The sequence below is a fragment of the Vigna angularis genome, chromosome 5, assembly GCF_016808095.1.
Source record: "Vigna angularis cultivar LongXiaoDou No.4 chromosome 5, ASM1680809v1, whole genome shotgun sequence".
Classification (NCBI taxonomy): Eukaryota; Viridiplantae; Streptophyta; class Magnoliopsida; order Fabales; family Fabaceae; genus Vigna; species Vigna angularis.
The window spans coordinates 39,966,718-39,992,495 of record NC_068974.1 but is presented as its reverse complement, the minus strand read 5'-3'; the positions used below and the strand labels follow the sequence as shown (position 1 = coordinate 39,992,495).

Sequence of the window (25,778 nt, the reverse complement as noted above, 5' to 3'; positions counted from 1 at the left end):
TATAGTTATATACATATTTAAGGAAATTCGAAACGAGATAAATCTATTTTATTATACAAAATAAAATAAATTTCAAAACTGTAGTATTCAAATAAGGATATTTACACATTTTTATATTTTTGTTTAACAATTAAGAGGATGAAAGTTTGAAGATCTTAACTTTTTGAAGGGAAATTTTATCTTAACTATTATACCAAATTTAAAAGATTTGATATTAGATATTTATATTCAAATAATGTAAAAATTCTCCATAAAATAGAAACAAATTCAAATAGTATAAATGACGACATCCAAAATATATATATTTTAACTGTTTAAATCCAATTTAATATTCTCGAAAAGATTTTATCTACAATTAAAAGTCTTATATATATATATATATATATATATATATATATATAGAGAGAGAGAGAGAGAGAGAGAGAGAGAGAGAGAGAGAGAGAGAGATACATTTCATGATAAAAACAATCTATACCATTAATCTTACCTATAAAATATTTTTTAGAAAAAGATACTTATAAAAGTAAATAACTTTTACAGTTTTATTATAGATATTTCTTTTATTACGTAAATATTTTATTATCATGAATAATTATTTAAATGCAAAAAAATTACTAAAATATAAAATTAAAAAGATAATTGTGTATTAAAAAAATCTTATCAATAATATAAATAATTAAAAAATATTTTATAATTTAATAATTTTTTTGTCATAATAAGAAAAACAAGTGAATATAAACACGCAATAAACAAATGTCGAGGTTTTTCAAAGAGAGTTTACTTTGTTACTACATTGTAGTTACTCCCATTTTTTTTTTCGTTTTTTAATTGTGGAAATTATTCACTTTATAGAGTTCAAGGATGTTAGATCAGTAAATCAAACTAATATTTAAAAATTTTTAGAAAAAAAAAACAGAAAGAAATATAAACCATAAACAAAAACATTTAATATTATCACAGAATAAAAAATCACATTGAATAATAGTTGTTGAATTATAACAAAAATAATTTTTTGTCCCACATTTACAAAAAAAAGTGAAATCAGTTAACCAATCTCACAGCACCGTGAGTGATTTTCACTCTCAGTTACACGTAACTGAGTTTTATCAACGAAGCTATGGAGGACCAGAAAAATACAAACAAATGGATGATGGCGATAAAAAGTGAGTTAGATTTGTATATATTAAAGAATTAAATAATTAAAGAAAGTAAGTTTTCACAAGAATTTGATTCTCCTAATTAGTTTTCTGTGTCAAAAATTTGAGACGACGCGATGATCTCCAAATTAAGAATCTGAAACGCCTATCACTCACAGTATAAACATGGCTCAGCAGAGCTTGAAGCAAGAACGGAGAAGCCTGAGGAAGCTGAAGCATTGACCGAAGAAGGAGCTGCTGCGCTTTTTTTCTCTTTTCCTCTCTTCTTTCGATTCTCTAACTCTTCTCATCGACTCAATCACGTCCTCATTATACATAATCTCGTTTAGTTCCATGTAATCTTCGTACCCATAGAACACGTCTCCCAGGTCACACACATTCAGCTTTCTCCTCTCCCACGACATCCTTCTGTCACAAAAACCCTCGCACTTCTCGCTGTGATCTTCTTCCCACTCTCAACTTCGCACTTCTCGATTTGATCTTCGCTCGTTCCTTATACTGATACTTATATAGCTTTATCAAATCTTTTTGCAGACAAATGATAAGAAAAATCTTAACAGAAAAAGTTTAAACCAAACAGAATACAATAGAGCAGAATCTAGTTTTATTATTTTAAAAAATACACAAATCATATCTTTAATCTTCACAAGTTAATTTAAATTGTTTTTTAAATTTAAATTAAAAGATAATATGATTAAAAAGGTAATAGTATCTTAGTTTTTAGCTTTTATCATATGTGTAATTTGTACGGTTAATAATAATGTATATATTTACAAAAATATTTAATTATTATTTATTTTAGTATAATAATTATGGATATATATATATATATATATATATATATATATAAACAAATTACGGAAGTGTGATCTAATAATATCTTTTAAACAGGTAGAAGATTTATAATCGAATAATCATTCATAATTAAACAATGATAATGAGTAATTCTTATAATTATTGCGTCTAAATCAAAGGGAATGGTAACCCAATAATTATCTGAACGATACAAAAGGATGAATTTAGGATGCGAGGCAGAGGAATTGATGAACAGAAGAAAACAGAATCCAAACCTAACTAAATAATTTACAGTGTATGATCTAGAGATTGCGAATGAAAAAGTAAGAAAATGAAAAGCAGAAAGTAGTTACAAGAGATGAAGGGAAGTGAAGAATGTCAGAAGTTGATGAAACCACGGAGGAGTGCGAAGAACTCTAAGCATGAAAGGAAGAAGGAGAAGCAGCGGTTTTTCTGTCTGCGCTTCAGGTCTTTGGATTCAAGTGCTCTTCTCATCGACTCAATCACATCCTCTTTATACATGTCGTCGTTCATTTCTCTGTGGTCGTCGTTGCCGTAGAATACGTCGTCGTCTCCCATACCCTTCTTGATCAATTTTCTCACGAGACGGGGAAAGAAGAAGAATGATTGGATTTGCCAAGCCCTTACTGTGATCCCTGTTGGCACAGTCAACGCCCACACAAATTCCTTTAGCTGTGGATAATGACCACCATATTTTTGTTTTCTCTTTATTTATGAGTTGGGTATAAGCTTTTTATCTTGTTTCTAAATAAATGGCGAGCAGAATCTTACTACGACTTCAATCAATTTGATAAAATACGTTTGTCAATTGGATTATTTCTGGTTAAACTTCATGATGATGTGTAATAAAAATGGGATATGGATAAACACAACAACACAGAAGACAAGGATAATTTTAATTACACTCAATTGTTGCGTTTAATAATCTTTCACCACCGCCCTGACCGCATAATGATGTTTTAAAATATTCAATAACCGGTGAGGATTATAAGTCGCAACTACCCAATGAACTAGTCCTAATGATTATTTCATCAAACATTTTTTTTACTAAATTATACTGTTTTCTATGGTTTTATATATATATATATATATATATATATATATATATATATATATATATATATATATATATATTAGATTTTAAATAAATGAAAAATAATTGTAAAATGTATAATCCGTATACTTGTACTATAAGAAAACTCGAGAAATGTAAAACTTTTGTTCGTTTAATTATTTGTTTGGATTCTTTTATCAAATAAAACGTGATGTATTAAAAAAATAGTTATTGGGACTGCAAATAAAATTTACCATTTGTTAAAAATGGTTGAGAGTCCAAATTCGTTTTGATTTATACCTAACGTAACCCACTTGTTTAGTTTTTGTTTTATTTATCATACATTAGATACATTGGATTAGTCACATGCAAACATGAAGTGTATTGGCAGGTTTCAGTGTTTTTGGAACAAGTCTCGGTTTCTATGCATAAATAAATCTAACAAATCGATATTTAGCACTTCACCAGAATGATCAATTAGAAGCTGATTTTTTTTAAAATAATTCAGCTGTTAACATCTTGATTGAAATAAATAAATACGAAAAATAAACCGAAAAAAAAATCAAAAGAAAGTTACTGGCAGATGTTGCGTGATGTGATGTGTAATGGTTGAAACTGGAAAAGAAATTTAAAACTAAGGATTCGGTATAATTAGGCTGTATAAAGCCAAAGAAAGTTGTGTTTATGTGATAAACCTACATGTGAATCGTCCAATGAAGCAGGAAGAAAGAACTCCAGTAAAAGGTCAAAAGAAAAAAAAAATCCCTATTAAGAACGCATGGTATCCCCAATCTCATGATATTAACAATGCTATGCCTTCCTTATACAGCCTGTATCTCCAAATCAGTATGATCGTTGTTGTTGGGTGAAGACGTTTCAGCAGTTTCCTTCTCATCTGTAGATTTCATCTCTTGAATGGGAGGAGGGTTTACAACGGTCATTTCTGAAAACATGTTGTCTGAGAGCCTTCCATTCATCTCCCTGTGTTCCTGACACAAGGCACACCAGTGCAAGCAGCAATGCACACAACATGCATTACACGGTGAATTCTGCAATCATAAAACATGTAAAATTAAAGATCAAAGGAAAGACTTAACTTTTTTTTTATCAGTACAAAAAAGAATTAACTAAATCATGTATGCGCCAGTATTGAGTTTTTAAGAAACACAACAAATGCTATATGAACTGAATTTGACCATCTGAAATCCTCCACTGTGACAATCAGCCATTAGACTTTTGATCTTGTGGTGCTTGCCTAATGTCGAGGTTCTTACCCCACGTTAGCATGACCATGTTCTCATAAATGACGCAAAATGTCTAAATAAATTGTCCCGACCACTATTGAAAAACAAGGAAGAGTAGTTCTACCAGTTGCATCAGATAAGGAAGAGAATACATGTCTGGCACTGTAGTATAAAGAAAACAGAAGATAACACTACAAGTTTTTCAGGATTTCATGGTTAGCTAATTATATTGGAGATATCAGGTCTATATAGGTCCCATTCCAATGGTGTAGTTCAAAATATGCATCCACTTCCATAAAAATTGCCTTGTCACCATATTGTTCAAAAAGAAATTAAAAGCAGGTTTTCAAACAGAATAAACTCTTAACTGAAGGACGTGATTGTTACCCGCCTTGAAGCAAAACTAATAACTACTAGAAGGATATCTCATACACTCCATATTTAACTCGACCATTTGTGCTGATGAAAAAATATTTTCAAGATATATATATATATATACCTTCAAGTGATATTTCTTCTGTAAGGATTGCCGCACTTGACCAGTGTGAATGCCACACATCCACCATGTAAAAAATAAACCCTCAACAATGAGACATACAGTCCCTGGGTCAACAGGAAAGAGGGAAGTTGCAGCTGCAGTTGCTATTGCCAGAGAAATGCCACCTTCAATAAAAATGGCATGACAAATACATGGCCCAGTCCAAGGAGTGTCTTCCTTCAATCTTTCTACATTGCGCCCAAATAATACACAAGGACAAAACAGTCCAGTCAAGCCTGTAAAGAAGACCAAAAACATGTAAAAGGTAGCAGCTTTCCACTATAGTACGTCAAATGTCAGCAACATGCAAACTCCTCCTATATCTATACTTATATATATATATATATATATATATATATATATATATATATATATATATATATATATATATATATATATATATATATATATATATATATATATATATATATCCTTCACATTGAAGTTTAAGACATAGCCCAAACATACATATATTGAAGATACTTTGACTGAAAGAGAACAACTTGGTCAAAGGAAGTCTATAAAAATTTGTGATAACGATGCTCACTCTTTACTTTAGTATCAGGCAAGACAACTAGTTAGCATTAAGTGAATTCAAGGATCTGCATTCTAGCCTTATATAGTAAAGTTTAAATCGCATCAATTAGAAACATTTACGTTGGCAAAAGAAAACCCATGAAGGCTATTCACAGCCACTCCAAAAATCTCAGTTGACTAATCTAGAATATATCATAGCTACTATCCCAATACCAGTACAATTTGGGAGCTTCGTCATGTATTAACTTACAGCTTTCTCTGTCTTCAGCACATCCAAAGATCCCAGTCATCCAAGGTTCATCTGCAGGAGGTGCATAACTTTCAGGTAGCGGCTGTCTGCATTCAGGGCACTTGCGAACATCCAACTGAAATTCATCACAGATCAATCCAAAATGATTTAGAAATTCTTCATATATTAAGATTAACACGATTTACATTTTAAATGTATCAAAATAAAATCGTTTTATGAACGCCTAACTTTATAAGATCTACATTATACCTGAACAGTCAAATCAACAAAAAAAAAATACAATTTGTACGAAGTTATCATATGGTGTAAAGTAGGAATGTTAAGTATTACACTATTTTAAAACAATCCAATATCTCCCTAAACACAGGTATACAATTAAATTTGGAGTTTTAATGATTCAATTTGTGGGGTTGGCGCACGTTTGCGGTTCCTAGATTTAATTCCACGCTAGTAAGGGAATTCAGCGCGTACAGTGTAAAACACCGGACAAATTAAAAAGAAACGAGTGAAGGTTTAACGAATGCGGCCTAAAACAAAAATAAATGATTCGCATTTGATAGAGTGCATGCATGACTGCAATTGCAAACTAATTAACACAACAGAGTATGTATCCCCTTCGTGATTTCTTCACTTGCAGTAGAAATGGAACAGAATCAGTGAAGAACCCTTGAACACGGTTTTCCCGTAATCGTTACACATACAAATTTGGGGAATAAAAGGATTAATTGAGAGAAGAAGTGGAATCCTTACCTGAGGAACCTGTATTGGCTGATTGAGTTCGCCAGGGGTAATATCTTCGACAGGTGTCTGATCTTTGGTCAACTTCACATAACGCGATTGCTTCCGTTCTTCCATCTCCCCAATTCCACGATTATCAACGCCAAAACGATGCAGTTTAGACGCCGAGAAAGCAGAGCCAGAAAACGGACAAGATCTGAAGGATTTCGGAGCAACAGAACAACGATGTAGTAGATCTCGTCTCGGACTTGGGAGAAGAAAAGAAAGGAAACAGCGTTGGAACGCTGCTTACTCTAGTCAACTCTCCTCGGTCATACCTTTCTTTTATCGCCTCTTATTCAGGTAAACTTTGTTTTCTTTTTTTATAAAAAAATACGTAGGTAAATATTAATGTAATTTTATTATTTAAAAAAAATAAAAAAATTATTTTACTTTTTTTAGTTTTGGATTAGTTATATTTTTTAGTTTCTAAATTTTCATATAAATACGAATTGTCTATTTTTTAAATTTGGATACATTTTAATAATAAAATTAAAATATAAACACATATATTTTTTAACCAAATAAAATTAATTTGTTTGAGTTTATTAAACGATGTTTAGAAAACTATTATTAAATTATAATAATTATATATTTTTTAATTTTAAAAATAAAAATAAAAACAAATTTCAATTTCACTTCTAATAATAAAAATATATTTAATACTTTACTTATTTTAAAAGACGTTTTAGGTAATCTTTTTATGAAAAGAAATCCAAAAACAGTCCAAAAATAAGGTTTTCTACTTTTTTATACTGTTATATTTGACTTAAGTTATTTAAAACACGCCTTTAATACATCTTAAATTACATTAACAGCTGACTGTTGAATCCTTATAATTTATTAAATGCAATAAAAACTTATGTGACTGTCAATTTTGACGTAAATGAATATTTATTATTTTCTCTTCAAACTCGGTCACATTTCACATATAAATTAATCAGAACTATAAATGCATGACCTTAAAATTGACAGGGAAAATGTTGTGTCACACCACTTATAGACGAGAATCAGCCTATAACTATATTTTGGTCAGTGAAAAAATTAATTTTTTATAAATGCAAAGAAAGAGAGAAATTAAAAGGTAAAATAACAGGTATATAAAGTAAGTATATAAATTAGTTGGGTGTGAAAAGATAATGGTATAAATTATAGTATAAGAATACTTTAAAAACATTTTTTTACATTTTTTTTATAATATTTTAACATCATTTCTACGTTATTATGTGATTAATTTAAAATTATTATATAATCAATAATCAATAATAATAATAATAATCATGCAAATAAAAATAGTACAAACCAATCACATATATTCATGTTAAAATATTATAAAAACACTGTTATCTATCCTGACTTATAACTATGTGGAGATGCTGTATCACATGTCTCTCGTATTCAACTGCAGTTTTGTGACGGAAACTGTCATATTTGTGACAGAAACTCTTTCGTATTAGCAGCAGCGAAAGAGTTGCTAAGTCGAGATTGGAAAGTTGAGATTTGTCATTCGGTACCAATTCAGAGATTTATCATTAACTTGGATTGATATCTGAGTATATAATTTGTGCCTTGTGATTCTAACGACACAAAAACACTGGTTTACAGTTGAATTTGAAGACGATGATAAGAAAAACCACTCGTAATCAAAGCATGTAAAAAATTACATCATGGTATTGGAATGAACTAAGACATGTTTACGAAGGCCAATTTCTATACCAACCAGCCCAAGCAGAAACCAAGCCACTAATGCCAAGAGTGACAGTGTGGTTGCAGAAGGGATTCGGCTCAATATCTGCTATTGCTATGAACAAATCCGCAACATTAGCAGCCACAGCCATTAGCCTCATGATTCTATCAATTCTGATCTCCTTAATCTTTTTCTCTTCTTCCGCTGCTTTCTCCTTGCTGCTTCTCAGCGCTCTCTCTGCCTTAACCCCTTTTCTAAGCATAATGAAATCAGATATGATGAAGAAAACATACCCAACAGACTCACCGAACGCTGATATGAAGCTCATCCTTCTAGCCAAGTTTGCATCTATGGTCTCAATTCTCGCCAACCAAAGAAAGTGGTCGAAGAAGAAATACACCATCTCTCCTGCATTAGCAAACACCGCGAGTAACCTCAGGGAAAGAGTGGAACCAGGGTTTCTGCGAAGAACGTTGAAGCCAGTGAGAAACCTTCCGGTTCTGAAGGCTTTTCTGCTGAGTCCTGCGGCCACTTCCCATTGCTTGAACCTCTTGGAAATGTCAGGGTTCGTGGCTTCCACGTGCCAGTTCACGAGCTTCGACACGTACTGGAAGGTCTTCACGAGCTTGTCAATGCCATCTCTCTTGGCTAGGAAGATAACCAGTTTGTCCACTGAGTCATTCATGGTGGGGATGTGGTTGTGTTCATGAAGCAAGTTTGTGTTTGGTTGTTCCAGAAAATGTTAACTTTAGTCACAGATGAAGCTGGTTTTTGGATAAGAGAAGCTTGTGGTTACACTTTGTTTTACTTCGTGCCACCATTCATTTTTTGGTGTTCTTGGAATTTTGTGAGCATTTATTAAGACACTTTGTTTTGTTCTTATTCTTCTGTTTATTATGGCTACGTGTTCATGCATCTATTCTTCTCGTCTGATCTCATCTTAATAATATATTTATATTTATCATTTATTTTTAATTTGTTCTCAAGTTAATTATTTTCTCCGTTTCTATTATAATAAATGTATTTATTAATACAGATGTTATTTTAGTAACTTCATTTATTGTATTTACATGTATTTGTCTTCTATTTCATCTCTCTCTTTCAGAGAAAGAAAAAGGAAGATTATGTGAATATATCTTCAACCATAGTAAAGAAAGACTCGACGGTGGAGTGACTCCTAAAAAATTAAATTTATAGTAATAATTTTATTATTTTTAACTTTTAATTATTATAAGAAAAACCATAAATTGTGTTTTAATAGTTTTTATTAATGTAAATTATTTTATTCTTTAAATTTTGTATCTATTTTTTATATAATTATTTTTTATAAATATAATAATATTTTAATGTTAATAATAATTATAATAATTAGTTTTTTATTTTAATAATATAATAATCATATGATAATATATATATATATATATATATATATATATATATATATATATATATATATATATATATATATATATATATATATATATATATATATATATATATAAGGCAACACAATCCCCGTCTTGGCAATTACTTGCAGCACTATTACAATTAATGAACCATAAAAATTTTCCTTTATTTATTTAATCTTTATCTTCTCTACTAATTCTTATGTGAATGTTTTAGTAGCATTTTATGAGATTATTTTAACTATTCTAAATATATAATATCCATTTAAATTTTTTAAAAGTATCTTTTCAAATATTAACAAATTTCATCTATTGAGTTGTCGAAATTTAAATTAAAAAACATCCGTTATATATCTTTTAGAAAATGTGTATTATAATCAAGTTTTTGCTTAATCTTTTAATCGTTATAGATATTTTTCACTATTAATTTTATGAAAACATTCTGTATCGGCACTCGTAAAAAATTACTATAATTTGTAATCTAATATTTGTTATTATTAAATTTTTTTAGTAAATATTTAAATTACATGAGTAGAAAATTAGAAAAGAAAAGTAAAAACAAAAAAGGAGGAAAGTGATAACTGTCCATTTAACTAGTGTTCACGGCACCCACAAACCCTACCCTATAAACCAAATTCGCAATTCCTTATTCTCAACACTTCCATTCTCATTCTAATTTGTAGAACAATTTTTTCGAATTAGGGTTACATCTTCTATTCAATTTATCATGGACGCGCAGAGAGCTTTGCTCGACGAACTCATGGGTACAGGTGCGTCTCTGTTTATCGCATTCTAAATCATGAATCTCCATACTCTCAAATTGATTGAGTTGTTCTGTTTTGTTGTCACTGTGGTGAATTTCATAGCGCGCAACATGACGGAGGAAGAGAGAAAGGGGTACAAGGAAGTTACTTGGGACGACAAGGAAGTGTGTGGATTCTACATGGTGCGCTTTTGCCCTCACGATCTCTTCGTCAACACGCGCAGTGATCTCGGTGCGTTTAATAAATTCTATCACGGATAATTCAATTTCGATTCTCTTTCGTTTCTGGATGTCAATTCAACTACACTGTTAACTTCATCTATTAGATTGTTGCGACTGCTTCGTCTTAGAGTGCTTTTTAGAAGAAAATAAGATTCGTGAGCTTTGACTGAGGATAGTTGATGAATTCAAATATCCTATTGAATTGAATTTCCTCGTCAACTTGATAGGGATCTTCATTATTGTGATGGCTGCGGCTGGATTTCATTATTCTTCCTTCTACTTAATGTGCGTTTAATTTTGATGCAGGTGCTTGCCCAAGAATTCACGACCCAAAATTGAAAGAAAGGTAAACAAGTAAATTTGGTTTTATGTAATTTTGGTTTCTGTGGTTTTTATTGATGAGCTGTATAGAACTTATTTGGTCTTGCTGCAGATATTTGGAAATAAATCAGTGCGAACACTGTTACACTGTCTGATTGTTAGACGTGCCTGTATGAAGTTGTAATTGTCTATCTTTTAAATTTTAGCTCTACTACAAAAAATTCGGTGCTGTTAATCTTCTAGTGATGTGTTGAAGATTATTTAGTGTCGTGCTGCTGGTAAAATTTCGTTTAAAAGTGGATCCTAGTACTATATAAATCTGTTTCAGTTTATATATCATATTCAATGTAGGCTTTACAATTCCTGCTTCAATTGGTGTTATGGTCGTGCTGTTCAACACGGATCTTACTGATGTTGCTTCTGTTTCAAGTTTATTCTCCTTTGCTGATTTTACTTTGTCATATGTGAGCATTTGATGATAAGATGCTGATAAACGAAGGCACAAGGCTCAGTGCATTGTTTTAGGTTTTTACATAGTATATTATTGAGTTTAGATGTAATGAACTTTACTCTATTGCTGACTTCAGTTTTGAGAAATCTCCAAGACATGATGCATATGTACCCAAATTTGAAGCCGAACTTGCTCAATTTTGTGAGAAATTGGTAGGTTATGTACCTGCTGTCCTTCTCTCCCCCTCAAAAGTTTTCTCTTGTTTGTATCTTGATGGACCATTCCTCATATTTTCTGCAATAATCACAGGTGATGGACTTAGATAGAAGAGTAAGGCGGGGACGAGAGCGCCTTGCTCAAGAGGTGGAGCCAGCACCACCCCCACCTCTGACAGCTGAAAAATCTGAGCAGTTATCTGTTGTGGAGGAGAAAATAAAGAACCTTCTTGAACAAGTTGAATCTCTTGGCGAAGCTGGGAAAGTTGATGAAGCTGAAGCTCTTATGAGGAAGGTGCTGAACAATATGCAATACCTTTTTTTCCCTTGCATGCAAGTTGAGCTTATAATGATTTACCACTGGCATATCTGAAGCACTTTTGGCGTTTTGGGTGGGACTTACTCTTACAGGTGGAGACACTTAATGCTGAGAAGACAGCTTTAACACAACCTCAAAATGATAAGGTGTTGATGCTTGGTCAGGAGAAGAAGATGGCACTATGTGAAATTTGTGGTTCTTTTCTTGTGGCAAATGATGCTGCAGAAAGGACACAGTCACATGTCACAGGGAAGCAGCATGTTGGTTATGGCATGGTTCGTGACTTCATAACTGAGTATAAGGTAAGTTTTGTTGTCTTGAACTAATTTGAACACAAACAATTATTAAATGTTTCTTTATATATGTTGGGTATTGTTTTCAGGCTGCTAAGGAGAAAGCTAATGATGAGGAAAAGTTAGCCAAGGAAAAAGAGGCCGAAGACCGGAAGAAACAGAGGGAGAAGGAGTATGAGAGGAGGAGACGGAGTGATTCAAGTGATAGGGATAGGCACCGTGATAAAGATCACAATAGGGATCGGGACAGATATAGGGACAGAGACTCGGAGCGTGAAAGGTCTCGGGAGAATGATGGTAGAGGCCACCGAGATGGGGGAAGGGGAGTAGATTATAGGTTGAGGAATGGACGAAATGGAGGTAGAGACCGGTACCGTGATAGGAGCAGATCACGTTCTCCTGGTAAGCATAGCTACAGAAGATCTTCTTGAAGTCCAATTTGCTCAAATTAGAGGAATTTCTTGATAGATATCAGAATTTGAATTTACAAGAGGTAGTCTTTAATATCCCAAGACTTACATGAATATGTGCTTTTGGAGTCTTGAGTTTTTTTTTTGTCATCATCAAGGGGGTGAATTTACACTTTTCCCATCTCAGAGCTTTGTTGAGAGTGTACAATCTCCGTTTCATCAAATATTATTAATGGAGAAAAGGGTTGAGGTAGGTATTTCACTGTTGTAACTTCTCTTACAATTTGTTTTGCACCTTGATTTAAGTTATTTATGATGATTCATCTCTGAAGCATTGTGTGTAGTCTTTCTTTTCTCTCATTTCTGGGAATCAATTGATTGATTTAAGATGTCAGACACAAAATTTCATGAATGAATGTCATTGCTGCCGAGGGGGATGGTTTTCTCTTGTATTGAGGTAACTTGTGAATCTTATACCTTGCGACAAATATATTGATATTTGTTCAGCATAGAAATGTTTGTTTCTTTTCCCCATTCCTTTTTCTGTTTCATTACCGTTGTTTCTTAAATTGATATAAACCAACACAGGTTTAAAAAATGCTGCTTATTCTGACATGAAATTTGACATTGAACTACATTCCGAAGGCACCAGTATAGAAGATATAGGTAACCTTACTGAATCTGTTGTTAGTTATCTCCCAAATCCATGGTATCATAGCATATTTATTATATATTTGGTGTGATATCATCCGATAACATCATATTCTGGATGGAGAATTAAATTTTATTCCATAGTTTCCTGATGTCATTCTTTATATGGGGTTCCGGTGCGAAAAAGATTACTAGTTCATGTAGTCCAGTATAAGTAGACGGTTATTTTACCCATTTGGCAACTGGTTTGGAATGGTAAATAATTACAGGAAGGCAAATCATCCTCTGTAAAAGTAACGATTTACAGAGTGTTCGAATAGAAATGAAATGACCATATACAGGGATTTGGTTGTCTTTGCTTTTCGCATGAAAAACTTTCGATGATGTGGAATGCAGAATCTCTCCTTTCATGAACAAACGTTCTTCCTTTGTTCTCCGGGTGATTGGAGGTAAATTGTCTCTCATATCTGGGTCAGAGCGTTTAATTTGGTGTTCAGGAACTCTAGTTTCCTTGTGATCTTTGATAGCTATATACGTGCAGGAAAATAACCCTGGTTTCTTGTTATAAAACCGAGGTAAAATGCAAATTAAGCTCTAATTATTTTTTCTCTTTATATGTGGAGAAAGGGATATGCTTTTTATTATTCAAAAGAGCAGCCCAATCCTTGATGAACCTAGGACTTGAGTCAATACACTTCAAACTTGCGATCTTAAAGATTGTAAAAATTCAAGGAAATAAAATTAGCGATTTTTGGAGCAATAACCCAGCCTCTTGCATTTGTTATTCTCCAGCCTCTTCCTCTGTTTTTTGTTTCATACCAAGTGTAAGTTATGGAATGATTTAACAGAACACAAGTGAGAAATGAAGATAGATTTTTTATCCCCTAGCTATGGTGGGTGGTAGACTTATAATGATAATCCATTAGAGTTTTGGAATTGTTATATAAATTATAAGGAATACAAAAGCTTCTACGTTTTCGCAAATAAAGAAGCTAACAGGATTATTTGGATCAAAAAATGACAAATAAATCAGCACGTGAGTTCTAATTTTGAGTTGATTGAACCGCGGACTCTGTCCTTGAATTATTACTCTTTCTCGAGTGAAGTACGATATTTGAGTAACTTTTTTGAGTATTAATATTTAATATTATTTGGCCCATAATGTATTTTTAGTACAGTTCACAGATCAATTTAAAGGATATTTAAATATTTGGAAGATTATTGAACACCGCCTTTAATATTTGTAATACCGGTAACAACTTAAGTTTTGGAGCTAAATTGATAGTTTACCGATTTGTTACGGTTTACTTCCGTATGATTTTGCTGATGTCTTGAAGACGAAAATAACAACGTATTGCGGGGTGATTTTTGGTTTAAAAAATTGGGATATTCTTTCCCATAAATACAATAATGATAGCTGTTGTTTTGTGATAATTGATTTTTTGAAGACTCTCTTTGCAATCTAAACTACCTATTAATATTGATTTTGATAAATTATGTATTTTTATAAATAAAGAATTGGATGGAGTATTGAGTAAAAGGTACATTTTAATTATACTTCTAAGTAACTTTTGCTTTAATTTGTTCTTGACTTCATTGGATTAAGTATAAGGCACGCTCTTCTACGACTTATGAAATTTCGGTTTATACTTGGAAACTGTTTCAACTTACAAATTAATATTTGGACAAGAAAGAACCCTTAACTTTTTTAGATTGAGTGAACCTTTTATTATTTTACTATGATTACTCCACAATTTTGACCAATAAATTTGTACTCAATCATTTTACTAGCACGTTTTTAATTGTCACAGACCACGTCTTTCATCACATTACTTCTATTTAAAATTCGTGATTTTTTATTTATTTTGTAGTTGAATGAGTTCAATGGTTTTAGTATAATTAATCACAGATTGTAACTTAAAAAAAAACGAAACTCAAATAGAGTCCGTAGGTATGTTTAGTTTGTCTTTTCAGTTTTTTAACGTCACTAAGTAAAAAATTGTTTCGGCTTATAATTAGTGCTTAGTAGTAATTTTTTTAACTTTAATGTTTCTTTTTTATCCTTAAAATATTTATTCAAATTATTTAATCTTTTTATAAAATGCAAGACTTCATCATATATTTATTTGTTCTACTGTTCATTCATCTCAATTTAGAATTTTACAAGTTTTATATTTTCCTTTTAGTTACCTAAGATTGATAATGATAAATGACTTTTCTAATATTTTTTAGTTATACTATTTATTTTAACGTTTTTTCTTTCTGCAATATTTGTGTAGTTATTTCGGTAGTAGACTTCAATATATAATTGATAGTATATTTTATATCATATTTTTTGCTTAATCGTTACATTTATTAACGTAATGAAATGAAAGTATGATCTTTCTTTAAAATTACTGTACTTTTATTATATTTCAATTTTTTTATTAGACATTATAAGATATAGTCTCAAACTAGTAGTAGAATAAGCAATAGGGAAAAATATAATAATAAAAATTGTAATTAGCGATTGTGAATATTTTTTTTTTAAAAATTGAAAGTATAAATATTATAAAATAGATTTCACCGATAAATAAAAATATATAAAAAATATTATAGTAACATTTTATTTCTGTTAGTTTACATCCGTTAACAAATTTTACCGTATATTTGTATTTTGATAAATTAGTTTTAAAACCTTTAGTATATTAACTCTTATATTTCATATAATGTTAGTTTCTAGTTACCTTCAATTTTTTTTTGTACAAACATTATAGAAATTCAAGTTGAGTTTCAAAACGGGACAAATATTGAGATTTTTCTGGTTATGGACGAAAATGACGTTTCGAAAATAAATTTCGAACTAAGAGGGTTAAAAGTAGTAAATTTAGTATATGAATATTTCAAATAAAAATATGAAAAACTGAATCTGGAGGTATAAAAACGTCACAGAAAATAAATATTACAACAATTGTAAAATATTAAGTTATTAATCTTAAGAAACAAACTATTAAAAGAATAAATTCACACCTTGACCCAAATTAACGCCAACCCTTTTTATCCTCAAATATATTAAAACTAAAAAAACAATCTTCTTGACAAATATTTTTTGACAACCTCCATAATATTTAATGTACACCAAAAGAAACGACAAATATTTTCTTTACGTTTCTCAAATAACTTAAATTGCCTCTAAGGGTCTTTCCATGCATACATATATAAAACATAATTAATAAATAAATAATTGCCTCTAACGTAATTAATTAAACTTAAATGCTTACTTCATCCTCCTGTTAAGAGGTGAATTTTTGTTTATTATCCGATTTTAAAAATGAAGATATTGAGTCCCTATGTTATGAAAAGTGTATGAACAAGATTCTTCCTGTTAAGTTGACAACAACGGCATTAAGTCCATGCTGATGTGGCCGTATTTTTTCTCTTCTCTCTTCTGTTATCCAACTTTTTCTCTCTCTTGTTCAACTTTTTCTTTGATGATTTGTTGAACTTATTCTTTCTTTGTGGAACTTATTCATATATTTTTCATAACATACGGATCCAATGTCTTCATTTTTAAAACCGTGTACTAAACAGAAATTCACCTCTTAACATGGGACGAAGTAAGCATTTAAGCCTAAATAAAAGTAACTTTAATAATAGTTTCACATAGTATCAATTAGCTAACATTTAATTGATGAAAGTGAAACAAAATAAAAATGACCATAAAATTTTCACATAATCTTGTGCCTTAAAATTTCACATGTTAGATTTATTTTCAGCCCGCTGAATCCACTCCAAACAACGTGTGGCAGGCCTTCTCAGTTTCTATTTGAATATTACTTATATTTTAAAAATTAAAATAAGTTTGTTAAACTTATTCCAATAAAACTAGAGACCTCTGCACAAAAATACAAAAAGGCATGGAAGATTGGCTTCAAAACAAAGGGTTACTACAAGGAAGAGAAAGAAAGAACCATATATCCCTTTTGCAACTAGTTACAAGTTCAAAGAGAGTAGGTATACCTACACGACGAATAACTGCATGTGAGCACTGCCGTTGTAAAAGAATATCTCCTCTGCAAGGGAAAAACACATATCTGGAGAGAGAGTGGGTGCAATGGGCTCGATTGCTGAAGTTTAGTAAGGAACACTCATGAGTCCAAATTCACTCGTCGCATCTTACAAACAAGGTTTGCTGTTGGCATATCAAGATGGTTTCCTGAATCTGTCTTTAAAAGATCTTGTAGTTGGTTTCTTGGAGAAGAAAGACAACTTTGGAATGTAGCCAGAACTGGAGGAATTGGCATTGATAGAGCAGAAAGCACATTACTGAGATACTCAATATCAACTGATAGCTGCTGTGCTCCACGATCTGAAATGTGTTGAATCCCACGCAACTGCTCGATGTAAAGTGCAGTAGCACCCTCTGCAACCTAAAATATCACAGGAACCAACGGAAAAAAGTTCGTTTCGTTAGTAACTTAATGTGCATACAGAAAAGGGATTCATGGTTTAAAAATAATATCAAGATCAGAGTCATTTCGAATAATTTTTATATATTAGTTGATTCTTTCGAAAGCTACTTAGTAGCCTAAAAAATAGTCAGATATCTGATTCTTATTTTTTTGAGAAGCTCAAACACAAACAGTTTTAACTTGATGTTTTTGAAAACGACAATTATTATTTTTGTTTCTGAAAAGGGGTTAAACAAACAGGCAGACAAAAAGGATATATTTTTTTTTTTAACTTTGAGCTTCCTTTATATTATGAGTTACCTTGAACATCCATTCAGTTGCAAAGAACTGCGCTTCATCATTGACTTCATTGTTAATTCCCTCAGCAAGTGGCTCCAGTTGTTGGGGTAAAGTAAGAAGATATTCACCAACACTAGTAACATAGGACTGTGGATATGCACTGAACGTAGGGAGAGGAAAGTTTCCTTGTTCCTCAACTGATGACCAAATTGACATACGGGACACATCACTGAGGCGTTGCCGCACTTTGGATATGAGGACATCATATACAAGTTCGTTAACCGTGTCTGCAAATGCTGCAACTCTTTGAGATGCAAGGGGAAGGGCGTGAAATCGGGGATCTTTAGACTGCAAATGGTAAGATATTTTACGTAAGACAGTAGAATATAAAGAGAAAGTAAAGTGTGCGAAGTGAATTGTATAAGTGTGTCAGCACATAGCTAAAGGAACAATACCAATGCAATCTTGTGGCCTGAAAAAAGCAATGAATCGTATTCATATAAAACAATATTTGCATAAATTTTTAAGTGTGGTTTGAATTTCTGTTAACCGTTTTCACATGTGCAAACAAATTCCATACGAACTCTGATTTCAGAATATTGCTTATTTAATTTCTTTAATTACAAAATTTACCAATGTCAATAACTACAAAACAAAGGGTTATGTCAGAAGCATGTAGATGGAGGGAAACAGAACAAAGGACATGTTCAAACCAATTCCATAAGAACTGACTTCAAAAGCTTGCTTATTTAATTTCCTAAATTATAATATTTATCGATGTGAATAATTACAATTCTAGGCAAGGAGGATAGGGATAGTCAAATCAATCTGACAAGGAGGGAGAAAGGAATATTCAAAAATAGTGTTTAAAGGATTGGGTTGTGTGAGACATTCTTATCATTATTCCTATCGTTATATCTTTAAGGTTCCTCCCAATTTCAATTTTACAATCTATTAACTATTCCTTCTATCCATTTCTAAACCAAAAGGAAAAGAGAAAATGGGACCACAACAAAGCTAATACCTGATTCAAAAGGTTAAAGAGTCTCCTGGCCTTCTCAGGCACATCAACCAACCGCAGTGTTGCCATATCCAAGGCAGCCCTTCCGCCATAAGATGGTTCCCCTTCTACACTATTATTAATAGTCTGGTTTTGGTCTAGAGCTGAACCAAATGCAGAAAAAGATAGGGTTGTGCTCAATCTAGCAAGAGTGGCTCTTAAAGATGCTTCAAATACAGAAGATCTGCTTGTCAAAGTATCTGCAACTGTCAGGATTTGCAATGCCCCTTGGACTATGGACCATTCCTCCTCATTTGAGATCAAATCAACTCTCCGAGAATTTTGGTTTCCATCCTTCTTCTCTGTGTCCTTCTTAAAAGTACCATCACTTCCATAATCCACACCACAGACAGTTCGCAGTGACTTAAGTGTTTCTTGCAGAGAGGAAATGTATTGTAACATTATGTCATCAAGGGCAAGAATCAGTTCATCTGCCTCAGAACCTCCAGTGAAGTTGATGCATCTCTCTGCAGCTGCTTCAAGAAGTATAATTATTTGAGGAATAGATTCCTCCATCCTACGAACTGTTTCACTGAGTTCAACTCCTTGGGCTCCCACCCCTCGAATAACAGCTCCTCTTAAGTCTACTCCGGCAATCTCAGAGGAAAGGATGGCGCGCTCCATTTGTCCATACCTGTAGTACAGACTCGATATAAGATGGATTAAGGATAAAATTGGATATTTGTTGTACAAATTGTAAAAGGGTTTCATACATACAGATAATGTTCATGACAAACCAAAAGAAAAGAAAGCAGTTTATTAAAATTTATCTTTCTGTTCCTCTTGTTTTATATTTCTACTTCTAGAGACATTGTGAGATATGAAGCTAACATTCTCTTCCATAGACCCACTCAATGGTTAAATAACAATGAAGCAATGCGCTAAAAGGCATAATCAGCCAAATTTAATTGAAATTTTTCAATTACTCTTCAAATTAAAATAAGATTTTACCTCTGTTTAAACAATTCGTAAGGCAAGTACACAGCTTTCAGCACATCCCTTAAAACTCGGATATCAGAAACAGAAAATAAGTGTTGAATATTCCTCGCAAAGGTCCCAGTCATGTTGTGCAATTCAATCAAGGCCTCAAGATGCTTTGTTTGAATCTTAATGCCTTTATGCATATCGCACGCTAAAGTATCTAGTAAACCTATGAAAATTCATAAGCTAATATGTCAACAACTTGTACAGTTAACACAGCAACATAGTTAACAGTTAAATTACACTTTTGCTAATTAAAAGGTATACATTGAATTATCACAGTTCTAAACTTAAAACCTCTGGTTTCTTCAAGAACACGGAACCCCTATTCTAAATCTAATACGAAAGGTCACTGTAGAGAGAAGGAATAAAATATATGATTTCATGATCTGATGTAGCTTTGCAATAAATGATAAAGGGACCCAAAAACTCAGTATTAACCAAGACACAATAAGTAGTAAACCGTGATCAGTTATATGGATTGGGATTTACTGGAGTATTATGGGAAGTATTTGTTTGCTATATACCTCAATGTAAACCACAAATTTTGTTAGTCCCTCATCATTCTATTATTTTAAAGTGTGAACAGAAAGAACAATTTACTGGAGCAAGAAGTAATGACCAAGATACTTTTCCAAGAGCACAACAGCTTCAGCTATTCTATATTTTTATTTACATATAGGAAACAGCAAGGAGTTGAGGGACTCAAATCCATTAAGTTCTATCATATGTAATGAATTACTATACATGTGTAAATAAAGCTAACATCTTCCTCCGACAGGAGATCGTTCAAAAGATCTAAGAACCACCTTTAGCCAGTGCTTTTGTTTCTGGAACAGCATCTCCAATGGCAATGTTGATACGAGATTGGAAGCTGGTTCCTATAGTCATCATAGTCTCACTTAGTAGCCTCGGTACAAGAGTTTTATAATCTTCAGGAAAAGCAACCATGCACCTGCAAGTAACAGCTCAAATACTTTTATTATGCCACTTCAATACGCAAATCTGATTAATATTATCATTTTTGTGCTAGCTGATTTTTCAGTAGGTTGAGACGACAAATCAAGATCCGTTAGCACCAAATTTTGTTCAGTAGAAAAAATGATGGAAGCTAACACTAGTAATGGTACCATTTCCACTCTTGTTCAAGGTAAAGCAGTAGCTCGTCATAAAAGCTTGGTAGCCAAGTGGAGAATGGTATTGCAGGTGAAACTGAATGAAAATCACCACTGCTGGATATCCTCTCCATCTCATTTTTCTCAACAGCAGACTTATTACCTCGTTCTCTAGAATCAAAATCTTCCCAAAGCTGCTTAATTGGTTTCAGATGAACCTTTATATATTGTGATTCCAGAGACTTAAACCTTCCAATTCTAATGAGAATAGACCGTAAATCTTGAGCAACATCGGCCTGAATTATAACTAGAGTTAAGACAAGGGATTCAATGCAAATCATAGAACAAAAGAACGTATTTGACACTATATATTATAACCTTGCGATTAGATAACGCGTCTGTGATACGAGGCTGCACCATCGTGTCTAGCCTATCCTCCAAGACTTCGAGTTGCTTTCTTATGTTGGCAAATTCAGCAACCTAAAAATAGAGTGCGAGGGTAGGTGAAAAAAAAATATGAAACCAGTCATAAATGTAAAGCCTAAACCACTTGTTAAGCATCTGGAGAGGGAAATTTGTACCTCCCCAACTGCTGACAAGCAATGCCTCATGTTAGCTAGAGTTTCTGCAGCACGAGGAAGATCTCCACTGGCAAATACATCCTCCACAGTCGAACTCAATTGAGTTAATCCCGCAGCATCCTGTCATTAAATAGCAAAGGAAGTGAAATTTATTTGTCACATTACAGAGAGTGTCTCTGAACTAAGTTAACAACTATCAGACATGCAAAATAGCAATCCCTACCTGCAACGTGTCATATGCAGCTTCCATCCTCTGTTTGACAACGTCGACTTTAGCAAGTGCTGCTATAGATTCAGCAGACGATCCCTCTGCCTATAATATGAAAAACAAATGTGAAAAGAAAAATTACAGGCGCATGCTCTCAACTAGATCACAGTGACCAGATCAGAATTTCAGATCATTCAATGAAACCAAAAGCATTGTAAAACTACAAATTTAGTGATTATAACCAATTCATTGCTGAGCTCAATGCGATGACATATTTCAACGTTCCAAAACCTAAAAGAGAAACAAGACGGACTGAAACCTACTCCGATCCGGAATTTCTTCGTACCTTCTTGAGCTTCTGGAGGATGGAGGAGACAGCCGAACGGAGAGAGACGGCGTCGTCGCGGAGGCGTATGACGTCCCGAGTGGCGCGGGGGACACGGAGGAGAGCGGCGGAGCTCTGCTCCTCGAGCGACGCGGCGATTTCCTCTGACACCATCTGCAGCTTCATCTCCATGTCCACAAGGTGTTTGTCCAAAGAGTCCTGAGGGTGTCGACTCTGACAGGCCGAGTTGATCCATTTCTTGGGGTCGAAGTTCTCGTTCGAGAACGGACCCAAATCTAGCATCATGGTCGCAGCGACCGATCCAGGAACTCACCACTTCACACAATCGTCTTCTTTTCTTCTCTCTTCAGACTCGCCAAACAATTACGTCACAGGTAGTTTCTCTAGCACAAGTTTACCCCTTACCATAAACTTCGGCGTTGGCTGAAAATTTAACAATTCCAAAACGCACCGTTTCTGATTTATTATCAAGAGGGAACATTCACTCCTGTAAAAACAATAAATGAGAAAATTTACATAATTTAACAAAATTCAGAGACTAGATTAGTTATATTTTTGGAGAAATACTATATTGTAAAAATGTTACATTATATTGAAGTTCAAATTCAAATTATACTTATTTTACATAACCTTAATACTTTTTTTAAATATTAAAGATATATTTGGTACTATTGATTATAAATTTAAGGATTAAATATGTTTCAAGTCCTTAAACTATCAAGCAAATTTGTTTTTAGTCCCTCTTTCAAAATAAGGTACATTTTAATCATTTTTTTTAAATAAAATTTTAATTTTTGATCCTTCAAAACTAACATAAAAATAAAAAATTAATATTTTTTTTAAAATAAAAGAAACTAAAAACAAATTTGTTTTGTAATTTAGGTACTACAAACATATTTAATCATAAATTTAATTTTGAACAAGTTAATAGCTCGTCAATTTTAAATTAATAATTCAATTTGTTATAGTATAAATACTTTGTAAGACTGGCCAATACAATCTTAAGTAAAGCCAAACTCCATTAGTTGTGTAAATTTTATTATATTATAAAATTGTATGTTCTATATACACAAATATACTGTTATATAGTGAGGTTTTTTTTTTTTAATAATTATTTTTTTACTAAAATTTCTTATATTTTTACTTTTCTTAAGTTACGCGCTTCCTTTACTTGAACAAATCATTTTATTGGTATAATCAAATGTAATCTCTAGTTTTATCTAAAAAATTAAATTGTTTGACTTTTTAATTCTGTTACATTAGATTTATTTTTTACACTTGTTATATAATTTTTACATTGAAGTATGTAAAAAATATTAACTATTTCAATTTATAATGTTAGTTTTTTTATTTCAACTATATAGGAAATTAAAAGGTAAATTAACAAATGTTAAAAGTAGTGAAATAATCAGTTATTTATATAACATTGAAATAAATAATAACAAATAAATAATAAAATACATTAAAGTGTGAAAAATAACAAAATAAATAAATAAAATACAAATTAATTATTGTAATTTATAATTTATTTTTTTCTAAAAATAAGTTATTTTAATATATTTATTGAACATTTTTATGTATACTCATAAATAGATTAGTAATTGGCTAAACACACTTTACTCGTATATATATATATATATATATATATATATATATATATATATATATATATATATATATATATATATATATATATATATATATATATATATATATATATATATATATATATATATATATATATATATATATATATATATATATATATGGTAAACAGTATTTATGAATTTTTGTAACGGTCAGTAGAAGTTTAAATTGAAAATATTTTAATATATAAATTTCATTTTATACTTGATGATAAATGTGATGTAAATTTAAGTGTAAGTAGTAAAAATTATGTTACTACGACCAATAATCTAAAATACTTAGAAGTAAGAGAGGTCACATATATTTTAAATATTTATTTCTTCTTTCATTTCTCTGATAATAATAAAATTGTGACAAAATTTTACATTTTAAAATTAACAATATCTCGAATGTACGATAATTAATCTAACAATGTCACTAGACAAATTTATAATCGAAACATTAACATCTACATAAGTTAATAACGAGATTTAAAGACTAATTATAGGCCCTTAAGTCTTCTATTTGGGATAATCAATTATAAATTTATGTAAAAAGTAGTTTAAATATTTCTTCTGCCTTCCGATCTCTAAAACGTTTTTTACAAATAGAAGTAGCACCATGTAACTCTATCAGCAACAACATACATACTAACAACGCCAACAAAAAAGCTAATGCACGTTCACATTCAAAAGTAATAGAAATTAATGGTAAATTAGTCAAATTTTGAAATAACATATTAGTAATTTAACTCAAGTGACATGACTATCTATTTGCTTCTATTCACTTTAGCGAGCCATCTCTCACTCATGTTCCTCCCAACTCAACTCTCATAAAATTAGCACACATTCTTTGATCCAAACATAATGCGCACTCACTCATTTGTTGTTGCGCAGACTACATTTGTCAATCTAACCATAGTGTAAAAATGTGTCTGAATTTGAAAGAGAATGAATTTATGAAGATAAAGAGGAAATTATGATATTATTTGTTTTAATGATAAATAAAAAAATATTTTTAAAAGTTTATAAATGATTTTGTGACATGATAGATAAAGAATATATTTTAATAAATAAAATTGCTATTAAAAAGAAAACTACAATAGAATATCAAATAACTCTATTGCTAACAACACAAATAAACACCACACCAACCAAATCTTAAGTTAATGCACATCCATAATCAAAAGTAAAAAAAGTTAATGATAAAATGATTAAATTTGAAGGGAAAAATTAATAATTTAGTTACATTGACTTTGTTTCTATTCATTTCAGTAAGTCACCTCTCACTTATGTTCCTCCCAAATTAACTCTCTAAAAATCAGTGCATATCACTAATCCATTCACTCATTTGTCATGGTGCATACTATATCTTTGAGTCCAATCATAACTCAAAAGTGTGTTTGGATTTGAGAAAGAATTTAACCGAAAGTAAATGGATGAATTTCAGAAAATAAAGAAAGAATTGTGATGTTGTTTATTTTAAATAATAAATAAAAAAATTTAAAAGTAAAATTTTTACAAATTTGTAAATGATTTGATGGTGTAAAAAAAAATTAACAAGTAATTTTGTTAGATTGTGCTTATAATTAAAAATAATATAAAATAAGATTTAACTATTATTATTATTATTAGTACTATTATTATTAATTTTTATTATTATTGTTCTTATTACAATCAAAATTATTATTATTTTTTTTATTTATTTATTATTATTGTTCTCACTCAACAGGAAATTAAAGAAACAGGTTAGTTTTTATAATGTAAATTTTATGCAGCATGTTATCACGTTTGTTTTTACATGATAGATTACAAAAATTAAAACTACTATTACAGTAAATATTAATTACACTACATCGTTGTATTATTAATTTTAAGTAATAAAGAAGAAAATGTTTATTACAAAATGGTTTTAATTTAAAAAAAAAATATTATAACGGATTTGCTTGCTCCCCAAGACAGGCCCCAACCTTCCAGAATCTCTTACAACAGACATCACTGCTCTGGAACCTTCTCGACCT

General features: G+C 31.4%; 4 protein-coding genes across 12 annotated transcripts; 1 reads left to right on the top strand and 3 right to left on the bottom strand.

Annotated features, from left to right (window-relative positions):
• Positions 1 to 3,654: 3,654 nt before the first annotated feature.
• On the bottom strand, positions 3,655 to 6,651 carry LOC108338837 (cell number regulator 6). Its single transcript, XM_017575878.2, has 4 exons — positions 6,347 to 6,651; positions 5,597 to 5,711; positions 4,771 to 5,045; positions 3,655 to 4,076 (listed from the first exon to the last, which is right to left on the bottom strand). The coding sequence occupies exons 1-4, from the start codon at positions 6,449 to 6,451 to the stop codon at positions 3,849 to 3,851; spliced, it is 723 nt and encodes a 240-aa protein (XP_017431367.1). The 5' UTR covers positions 6,452 to 6,651; the 3' UTR covers positions 3,655 to 3,848.
• A 1,346-nt stretch (positions 6,652 to 7,997) lies between these two features.
• On the bottom strand, positions 7,998 to 8,870 carry LOC108339847 (peroxisomal membrane protein 11B). The gene has a single exon (XM_017577063.2). The coding sequence runs from the start codon at positions 8,743 to 8,745 to the stop codon at positions 8,068 to 8,070; it is 678 nt and encodes a 225-aa protein (XP_017432552.2). The 5' UTR covers positions 8,746 to 8,870; the 3' UTR covers positions 7,998 to 8,067.
• A 1,196-nt stretch (positions 8,871 to 10,066) lies between these two features.
• LOC108340589 (uncharacterized) lies at positions 10,067 to 13,874 on the top strand. Of its 9 annotated transcripts, XM_052877697.1 has the most exons (10): positions 10,067 to 10,236; positions 10,333 to 10,461; positions 10,758 to 10,797; positions 11,360 to 11,435; positions 11,533 to 11,733; positions 11,850 to 12,059; positions 12,140 to 12,452; positions 12,619 to 12,710; positions 12,805 to 12,917; positions 13,049 to 13,874. In XM_052877697.1, the coding sequence occupies exons 1-10, from the start codon at positions 10,194 to 10,196 to the stop codon at positions 13,071 to 13,073; spliced, it is 1,242 nt and encodes a 413-aa protein (XP_052733657.1). In that variant the 5' UTR covers positions 10,067 to 10,193; the 3' UTR covers positions 13,074 to 13,874. The 9 variants fall into 9 exon arrangements, 3 of the variants coding, with proteins under 3 accessions (XP_052733657.1, XP_017433561.1, XP_052733658.1); XR_008248862.1 differs by lacking the exon at positions 13,049 to 13,874 and having other exon boundaries at positions 10,071 to 10,236; positions 12,648 to 12,710; positions 12,805 to 12,891; XR_001833240.2 differs by lacking the exon at positions 13,049 to 13,874 and having other exon boundaries at positions 10,071 to 10,236; positions 12,140 to 12,543; positions 12,648 to 12,710; positions 12,805 to 12,891.
• A 3,125-nt stretch (positions 13,875 to 16,999) lies between these two features.
• LOC108340477 (conserved oligomeric Golgi complex subunit 7) lies at positions 17,000 to 22,563 on the bottom strand. Its single transcript, XM_017577888.2, has 10 exons — positions 22,133 to 22,563; positions 21,802 to 21,891; positions 21,579 to 21,698; positions 21,376 to 21,477; positions 21,013 to 21,293; positions 20,692 to 20,837; positions 19,853 to 20,051; positions 18,866 to 19,535; positions 17,863 to 18,189; positions 17,000 to 17,520 (listed from the first exon to the last, which is right to left on the bottom strand). The coding sequence occupies exons 1-10, from the start codon at positions 22,415 to 22,417 to the stop codon at positions 17,239 to 17,241; spliced, it is 2,502 nt and encodes an 833-aa protein (XP_017433377.1). The 5' UTR covers positions 22,418 to 22,563; the 3' UTR covers positions 17,000 to 17,238.
• Between the last annotated feature and the right edge of the window lie 3,215 nt (positions 22,564 to 25,778).